General features: G+C 29.6%; 1 protein-coding gene across 1 annotated transcript; it reads right to left on the bottom strand.

Annotated features, from left to right (window-relative positions):
- Nucleotides 1-3,125: 3,125 nt before the first annotated feature.
- LOC105198290 (alpha-tocopherol transfer protein-like) lies at nt 3,126-7,869 on the bottom strand. Its single transcript, XM_039445895.1, has 4 exons — nt 7,709-7,869; nt 5,068-5,422; nt 4,346-4,709; nt 3,126-3,644 (listed from the first exon to the last, which is right to left on the bottom strand). Exons 2-4 carry the CDS (start codon nt 5,349-5,351, stop codon nt 3,387-3,389), a joined length of 906 nt encoding a protein of 301 aa, XP_039301829.1. The 5' UTR covers nt 5,352-5,422; nt 7,709-7,869; the 3' UTR covers nt 3,126-3,386.
- Between the last annotated feature and the right edge of the window lie 2,053 nt (nt 7,870-9,922).

Here is a 9,922-nt window from a genome sequence, read left to right as displayed (position 1 = left end):
CTATCAGCGCCGTCCTTTAAACAGACGTACGTCGGTGAACCGCGCGCCTGATAGTGTATACGTGAGCGCTCGCCGCTATGTTATTAGTTACCTCTACAACTTCATTGTATGTCTATTTAAAGGATGACGCTGATTGGATTAGTTTTACTCAATAATTACTGCTTTATTAAGCATAAAAGAAAAAAATGATTCAAGATTTTTCGACTCAGTTTTTAGCAAGGAATAACATTATTAGTGGGCGCTTTTCAACAAACACCCTGTATACAGAGATTAATCGGAACATCTGATAGTCGCTTCCAGCATGATCTATCTCAAAATGACATCAGTTTGACGATTTCGACATCAAATCGATGTTGATTCGACATTAATTTTTTTTCCATTTTTTACTTTGAGCTACTACACGCAGTTACTATCTTTTGGAAAAAATGTAGATACAGATAAGAAAGCGCAATTTACATGTTATAAATATATTAAACTTGCTAATGTGGTGAAATAATATTTATTTTAATTAGTTTTATTTAATATTGCAATAATATATTTATAAAAAACTATATACACAGCAAAAGTTTAGAAAATAATCTTAAAAATGCAAGAAATTTATTTTATTTGCAATTCTGTACACGAATAAACTTGTTGATAAAAAATTAAATTAGGCATTAAGTTTTATTAGGATTATATAATCGATGTCTACATTTTTTAACTAGTTGAGCAACGAATTTAATAGATTTGCATTTGCATCATGGGTAAGTAAAAAAATATTTAACCAAAATAATTTATTTTATATTTTGTACGTTTAACTATTTATTCATTGAAAAAAAAAACGTTGCAGTCGCTATATTTATTGAACAATTTTGGACAAAATGTTTTAAATATAATAGAAATTTTAACATACCATATAATACTATAATTTTTAATAGTTACATTTTTAGCAAGTCTTTTTTTAAGTTTTTATTTTTAATATACTTTATCAAAAATATTGTCAAAATTTATATTTTTTTTATTATAACATTTATTGTAATTTTTGCAAGCACGTACGCAACTATACTTATAACAAAATAATTATATATAAAAGTTTGAATTTTTAATAAGTCAGTTTTGTAAAAGCTGGATTAACATTTTAATAAACTGATAGTGATGTATGTAATATTATTTTAACATTTAACATCTGATACCTAGCTTTTGTTTGCTAAGGAAAACATTTTTTTACAAAAATGTATATTAATTCATATTCTATAACCTTAGTAGCAGTGTCAGAATGCACGATATAGTGATTAACATTTAAGGTTTTATTTGTTCAAGTCCGGATACAAACTACAGACTACGAACTAAACATCCGATTAGCAAACAATGTTTTATTAAATATTTAAAAAATATTATAGTAAAAAATTAATATTTTAAAAAAGGTTTGTAAGAAAATTATTGTCTGTCTTGATTGGACTTTAGATTTCAAATTGTTTTAGTAAAAAAAAAAATACAGTGTCTCACGGTTTCTTAACGGCCTAATCATAAATATTTCATTATATTTATTCATGACGTAAAATCGTGATTTTATTAAAATATACCGATATATCTATAAATTACTCAAACTTTGTACAGTTTGTCTAAAATATACAATATAATAAAATTTAGAAAAACGAACGTAACATATTATTTATTTTGATATGAAAAGCTGTTGTACACATTTATCTTATGGATCGTTAATAAATACTTTATTATATAAAAAATTTGAAAGATTTTTTAAACATGACGCGTAATCGCGTCATGCTTAAAAAAATTTTTTTTCTTTACCAACTCTTTTTTATTGTTTAATATTGTTTTTGCTCGTGTGACATATCAGATAGATATTATTTACATGGTGAATATGAATATCGCAAAATTTTAGTCATGTACGTATTCTTTCACTAAAAAAACGTTAATTTCTATTAACTCTTAAACACACTGATTCTGTAAAATACGGAAACATTTTTGGGTCTGGGAGACTTTTTCAACTTTAAGAAGCTATAACTTTGATTACAATCAATATTTTTTACGATTTTTTTTTAAAGGTCAAAATCTCAGGAGTGTGACTGCACAATCGGCATTGCCAAAAAATAATTTATTGTGAAGTTATAAAAAAAAAACCATTAAGCAAAAATGAGAAATTGGTCAAAAATCCACTTTTCCGTCAAAAAATCATATCTTCGCAACAAAGAACGTTTAAGGACTTTCAAATACGGCGTTTTAAAGCTAAAGAGTCACACTTTCAAAATAAAATTTGGCAAAGTCATTCCTTTTAAAAAGTATAATTATGTAATATGGAGAATATGAGGTATTTTTGGGCATCTAAAAATCCACTTAAAAAAAAAAATCATATCTTTGCAACAAAAAACTTTGAAGAACTTTACAATACGGCGTTTTAAAAGTAAAGATTTATACTTAAAAAAAAAATTTTATCATTGTCATTTCTATTAAAAAATGTACTTATGTAACAAGGCAAATATGAGGTATTTTTAATTAAATCGTGTCTAAAATTGAAAATTGATGTGCTTCATGATATATTTTGGAAAAACTCCTTTTTCTAGAGCATTTGATAGTATTCCAACTTTAGACAGAGTATATGCAAGTAACATCTGCGAATTGACCTGTTTGAACGTATTTTGTCCAGCTTTTTTATGTAAACTACTCACAAAAAAAGTTTCACTTACACACTATATAGGTCGCATTGACCCTAACAAAATTTTGCTGCCGTGCCGTTCGAATTCTAGTTGACCAAAGAAGTTGATCAACCATATCAATCGAAAGAGAAGATTTCAAACTTTTTTTACGTCTTGGTTCGAACTTCCTATCTCATTCCGTCTTCACATAGCAAGCGTTCAAAACTTTATATGGGGTCTCTTAGACCCACTTACGTGTTTAACGGTTAATCATAGATAAATGGACTACCGATTTTATTATTTCATTTTTGCTGCAGCTTTTTTTACTTTTTGTTACTAACCAATTTTGTAATTAAACTTGATTTTTTATGTTATCATATTAAACAAATTCTTAGTTATTCTATAAGAATTACTAATAAAGTATAGTAAATATAACGGTCTTGAATAAAGAGATTTTTATTATTAATAATTTTTTTTAAGAAAAAAAGTCTATTTATTTCCTTTACCATCTATTAATTTATTTAAAATCGAAAAATCACTAGGGTTTACAACACCTTCCATAACCTTTGCAGAGAATTGATTCAGATAGATACACTGCACATCAATTACATATTTACGTAAAACCTTGTAAAGTACAAAATAATACTACAAAAAGAAATCGTACATAAGAATGTAATAATTAGTTATAATCGTATTTGTATATGTTTATAAATTGTTAGTTATAAATATTATAAGATTATATCTACAGTTTCATTAATCTATGTCGAGTTTTCTAAAGTTACCCTCTACACCGAACAAATCACTCGCTGACTTGCTCTTGCCAATTCTCAACGCTTCGTTAACACGTCCGGTTGCTTCGTCCTGCAGGAACCATTCACGATAGTCTTCGATTCGCTTTATTTGAATTTCGTTTAATTCTTGTATTGAACCTCCATTTCCATACGCCTCATTCGGCAGCGCGTCTATCGAAATGTACTTGGAAAGGCTTTCCAACGATGAATGAAAATGTATCTAGAAAAGTTAAAAAAATTTAGAAGAAATTTATTTGAATACCAAATAGATTATAGTAGTATTAAAACTTGAGGTTCATTTTTAAAATTAAAATTTTAATATTTATATAAGGAGACAGATATTTTTACGTTTATCGATAACGCTCAAAAATTATATTTTGCATAATTCTAAGTTTATTTAAATCTATAAAAGTAATTAAAAATAACGTAAAAATAATTGAATTAAATAATTAAACAAAACAATTGTTTGATCAAGTCGAGTCTTGGTGCTTAATAATATTTTTATGAATTTTTATAATTTCTAGACTTCATGTAAACTGCACGTCGATTTCGTGTTGGTCTTGAAACATAGTTATAAATAGAAGCTGGAATACATAGTATCATAAATTAAATCGACAAGCAATTTACTTTGCTAACAAGCATTTCACAACATTGTAAAGAATATTCTTTATATTGCAAACAATATTCTGGCTGAAATAATATTTAAAATAAAAAATGTTTTTCTTCATTTGTGCACATTATTAATCTTAATCTTATTTTTTGTTTAGAATTGTTTATTATTGTTTAAAAATAATGGTTTGTGACATTACAGAATTATTTAATTGCTATTATTTAATAAACGCATTTCTTAAAAATGCGGATACTGATAATAAATAATTACAATGAAACTTATTTTCAATAAAATTAATCAGTTATATTTACCATGTCTATCATTTCTTTCTTCATAAAAGGTTTGGCAATATTCATGAGCAATTCCATGGCAGGTGGTACGTTTATGACATGGAGGTCTTTTAGACGTACTGGCATTGCCTCTTGAATATAGTCTAAAGCTATCTTGGTTGCTAATGGTCTTATTTTTGCGATATGACCAAAAGATAGTTTATCTGCATTGCCAATAAAGACATAACCATTATTTGTACCATCCGTTAGATAAATAATGTCGCTTAACATCAGGATATATTTGATTGTTGCATTCAAGTTAAAGTGTGAAGGATCACCATCCAGAAGTGTTGCATACATCAGCGTGTAACCATCATTCGTTACTCCATTCAGAGGGGAAAAAAGCCTTTTTAAATCAAATTGATTTATCTCAATTTATTAATAGACGATATAAAAAATATTAGTAAAAATATTCTTCATTACTGTTAAAAACTTACAATTAAATATAGTATACCTATATACTTTGTAAAATTTATTTTATTTATCCGAATATTATTTTATTTTTTAGTACACTTTTAAAAATGTGTATTATATTTAATACCTCATATATTATAAATTAGTGATTTTATACACATGACGTTATCTACATATTAATACAATTATAACAGTTTGTGAGAGTTGTACATGCATGCATGCATATAAATATATGAATTTATACTATTACTATTGTATATTACTTCACTAATATGGATAAAGTTGCTTACGTGACTTTGAAGGCTTGTTGTAGTTCTTTTTCAACGAGTGGATCTCGATTGCAAAATAATTTTGGTAAATGCGTCCTAGTCGTGTAATAATTCTCGATTGTATTTTTAGCAAATTCTACGTTATAATAATTTCTGTGAAGAAACAAAGCGAGAAAGCTATCCTCAATTTTTGGTAAGTGGGGTTGTTTCTCGCACCATTCTCTCAGTGATTGTATATCGGATAGCTTCAATTGAGGATTTTTTTTCATTTCCTCGTCTAATGTGATTCTTCTTATCATTGACATTGAAACGCAGTTTGAATTACAATAACCAATATATTTAACTATATCGAATTGTGTTTGAGTAGACAAAATATCTAGAAAAAAATTAATTATAAGTTAGCTTTTTATATTTTAAATTTATTGGACAATAATTGAAATAGAAAGTTCTGTAAAACTAATTGATTATTGGTCTCAACATAAAAATCTTTTTAAATAGATAATTTTGATAAAAAATTATTTTTTAAACAATAAATAATTAAAAATTAATCATGCAAAGGAGGATTATTATACTGTATATAATTTATATCTAATTATATTATACTTTTAGAATATTTCAATTATTATTCCCTCATCAATAATTAAAAAGAAACTTGAGAGAAATTATGGTGCTTATAATATATATTACTTATTAAAAAAAAGTATTTAAAACATTATAAAAAATGTTTTCAATAAATTTTTTTCTGATGTTATTTTTTTGCTCTTTTACATTGGAAACATTAAAGAAATGATTTAAATCTTTATTTGATTTGATTTTAAACACATTGCATTGTTATATCTCTCTATTTATTGCACACAATTTAAATATTCTAAAAGTTTACATATTTACATTCTAAAACAATATTTTTTTGATCACCGGTATGATTATAATTATTATTATATGCATAGAGAGTTCCTGGGTAATCGATGATTACCCAGAAAACATTTGGCTGGTAAATGTCCAACAAATCACGCGCAAAAGAGATTCTTACACGCAAGCAAAACCTTGTCCTAGTACGTTGTCATATAAATAACAAATCGCCAGGAAACTTTACTCGCAACATTCTTGTCATAAACAAGTGAGATGCATGCCAAATCAACAAGTAATATGCATACATATTGTACATCAATACGCTAACAATATGTGCATGCAATATGCGTATAATATATGCAAGCATCACGTATGTACAATATGCTGGCGATTTGTTATTTATATATGACAACGCTCTAGGACAAGATTTTGCTTGCGCAGGAGTCTTTCTTGCGCCTCATTTGCTAGACATTTATCCTTCAAATATTTTCTAGATTATTTTCCATAATAACACGTTTCATTTATATATAATATGGCAAATAAGTATAGCGCTAAGATGATACGTAGAACAAAGCAGTTTTAACAAAATAAATCTCTAACATTTGTCAAAAATTAGATAAATATAAATTTGAGATATAAATATTTTACAATTATCACAAAAACCGTTTGATTCTTTATTTAAAATGTTACCATCTTAAATGTATAATTTTTCATATTGCAATACTTCTACATTATAATTTAGAAGTAATTGTGCATTTTTGAAAACATTTATTTGGATTAATTATATTTCTAAATTTTACTTATTATTAAAATTTATATTTTAATAGTTTGGAAGTCATACAAACAATGTACGAACATTGTTCATTCAATTGGCATACGTCTTACATGTTTATTAATAAGAGTATTGAGCGCAAAGTTTGCTGGCTATTTGTTACCTATATAATAGCACATTAAAACACGGTTTTGCTTGCACAATATAAATCGTTTTTGAGCGTGAGTTGTTAAATATTTACACACAACATATTTTATGCAAACAAAAGCACGTTTTTTGCGACATTCTGAGACAGTTGGAAATATGGCCGTAAATGGATAATCTTTGGGGTGAGGGATATTGCTGTCCATGGACAGCAAAATTAATATTAAAGCGAAGGTAGTATATTGATGTCTTATAACCTACAACCGGGACAGGCAGTGACAAAAAAAAAGAGATTTGTCGTTCTTGACTGAGGACGATGTTTTCAGTACGAAACGCAGCTACACGCGCAAAACGCGCTTGTTCGAATTCCGCAAAAAACGTACTTTCATGAGGTCGAGCGTGTTCTCGACTTTGGACGCTGTTTTTAGCTTTCGGCTGTACTACGCGCGTTTTGCGCGTGTAGCTGCGTTTCGTACTGAAAACATCGTCCTCAGTCAAGAACGGCAAATCTCGGCCCCATGTTGCATAATATACTATTCTGAAAAGTTGTGCACTGTATTGTTAAATTATGAGCAAACGACTAGCAATATGTTAGCCGTCTGCAATGGTTTTTAATCCGTGTTCGTCGCCATTTACCGAAACGAATGATCGTCCATTCTAATTCAATAATTCCGGCAAATGGCAATGAATCTGGGTTAAAAACCATTGCAGTAGAAAACGCTATTAACCACTTGTAAGCAATATACACGATGTAACACGTTCTTCAAATAAAATTCATGCTAATCTGTTACAAAATTCTCATGCATATTGCGTGTAAAACTTGCACGCAAGAAATTTATTTGGGTAACGTGCCTGAATTAATTATGACTGGTATATAAGTATTAACAAATTTAATACCTATGAGAAATTACTTCTCAATTTCTATTATTAAGGAACACTTTTCTTTTCTTTCGCAACACGTTCTTTTGCACTTTAATGTAATATTTTTAATGTTAGTATACTACCGACTAGTCTATTAACTTAGCGAGCACTGCTGGAACTAGTTTATTATTAATGCGATTTACATTGTAAATCAAATTCTAATTAGCATAATGCATGGAAAATAAAATAATGTATATAACACATAATTTCTATTATCATATAATACTATCGTAATGCGCACACATATGCAGTGGCGTAGTAAGGCATTACAGCGCCTGAAGCGGTCCTGTCCTCCTGCCGCCTTGTGTCTTCTTTAGTACATTATTAATAGCAACTAATTATCTTTTCCAATTTATTAAGCAATATCTTTATTTTACATTTTATTTCTTCTTTTCCATGTACAATGTACTATCAATTGAACATTTAAACAATAAATAATATTTTTCTAAATTTTAAACAAATTAAAAATTTTCAGTAAATTAATTTAAGAAAAACTACAATTGTTTAAATAATTAAAAAAAACTATAATTGTTTTATTTATTAAAATAATTTAAATTAAAAGCTTTGTTTGCAAGTGGTAACATTCACACTCAGAAAAATTCGTAAAGCTATTATCAAATTTACTAGCATTTCAGTAAAACCGCATTTGCCTATCCATGTAAGAAATGTTTCATGAAGATGCTTTTACACATAAAGTTGCATTTATTATTGAATCATTGATGCAACTTAATGTATAAGAATATTTATTTTATTTACTTATACATTATAGTGTTTAAGAAATATTCTTATTTTTATTGTACAGTGCATTGCATTGATGCCTGGGGATTGATTTTAGGGACCACGTTATTTTTACGTTCATGCAGGGCTGCCAGGCGGGCCGGGTGGCCCCTCCAGTCCTTCTCACGAACAAGTTGTAAAAGCGCGGATCCCGAGTAAAAATGAATAAATACTTTGTTTGTTTATAATAAATAATAATTATAAAGTTTATTTTGTTTAAAAATTAGATTATAATTGCAAATTTGTAATATAATTGTATAATATCCTTGTATTGTATAAAATCCTTAATCATTTTTAACAAATAAAATATTTCATTATAATTATATATTAGGAGTACAAATTGAAAACCGCCGTTTTTTGTCAAAATTTGAGGATTGATTGTTGAAAAATGGTTACATATTTATTCTTGAAAGTATTGTCCATCGCTGGCCACTACTTTCTTCCACCTTTCGGGCAGCATACGAATCCCGCGTTGAAAAAACTGCTCATCTTTTGCGGCGATCCACGAATCGACCCAGTTTTTGGCCTCTTGGTAATAATGGAAGTGCTGCTCAGCCAGGCCATGCGCCATTGATCGGAACAAGTGGTAATCTGAAGGGGCGATGTCAGGAGAATACGGCGGATGAGGTAAGACGTCCCATTTCAATGTTTCCAGATAGGTTTTAACGACCTGAGCAACATGTAGCCGAGCGTTGTCGTGTAGCAACATCACTTTTTCGTGTCTTTGCTCGTATTGTGGCCGTTTTGCCTGCCATGCTCGGCTCAAACGCATTAGTTGTGTTCGGTAGCGAGCTCCTGTGATGGTTTCACCCGGTTGCAACAGCTCATAATAAATCACGCCGAGCTGGTCCCACCAAATACACAGCATGAGCTTCGAGCCATGGATGTTTGGCTTGGCCGTCGATGTTGATGCATGGCCGCGGTAGCCCCACGATTTTTTTCGCTTTGGATTATCATAATGGATCCACTTTTCATCGCCGGTTACAATACGATGCAGAAAACCCTTCCGTTTTTGCTGTTGGAGCAGCTGTTCGCACGCGAAAAAACGCCGTTCGACGTCTCTCGGCTTTAATTCGTATGGCACCCAGTGTCCATGCTTTTGGATCATTCCCATGGTTTTCAAACGATGTGAAATAGCTTGTTGAGTCACGCCCAATGAATCTGCAAGCTCCTGTTGCGTTTGAGATGAATCTTCATTCAGTAATGTTTCCAATTGTGCGTCAAACTTTTTCACCTGTCCGGGACGCTCCTTGTCTTCTACGCCGAAATCACCACTTTTGAAGCGTTGGAACCATTCTCGACACGTTCTTTCACTAATGGAAGCCTCACCATAAGTTTTTACAATCATTCGACGCGCCTCAGCCGCAGATTTTTTGAATTGAAGGCAAAAAGCAAAACTTCCCGCAAATGACG

The sequence above is a fragment of the Solenopsis invicta genome, chromosome 2 (genome assembly GCF_016802725.1).
Source record: "Solenopsis invicta isolate M01_SB chromosome 2, UNIL_Sinv_3.0, whole genome shotgun sequence".
Classification (NCBI taxonomy): domain Eukaryota; kingdom Metazoa; phylum Arthropoda; class Insecta; order Hymenoptera; family Formicidae; genus Solenopsis; species Solenopsis invicta.
This window is presented reverse-complemented; position numbering and strand designations above follow the sequence as displayed.

Excerpts from the sequence above, each read along its gene's own strand:
- LOC105198290 (XM_039445895.1), bottom strand. The coding sequence starts at position 5,351 with ATGTCAATGATAAGAAGAATCACATTAGACGAGGAAATGAAAAAAAAT. Across the intron at positions 4,710-5,067 it reads CAACAAGCCTTCAAAGTCAC|GCTTTTTTCCCCTCTGAATG; the intron begins GTAAGCAACTTT and ends TGATTTAAAAAG. Across the intron at positions 3,645-4,345 it reads AGAAAGAAATGATAGACATG|ATACATTTTCATTCATCGTT; the intron begins GTAAATATAACT and ends TAACTTTTCTAG.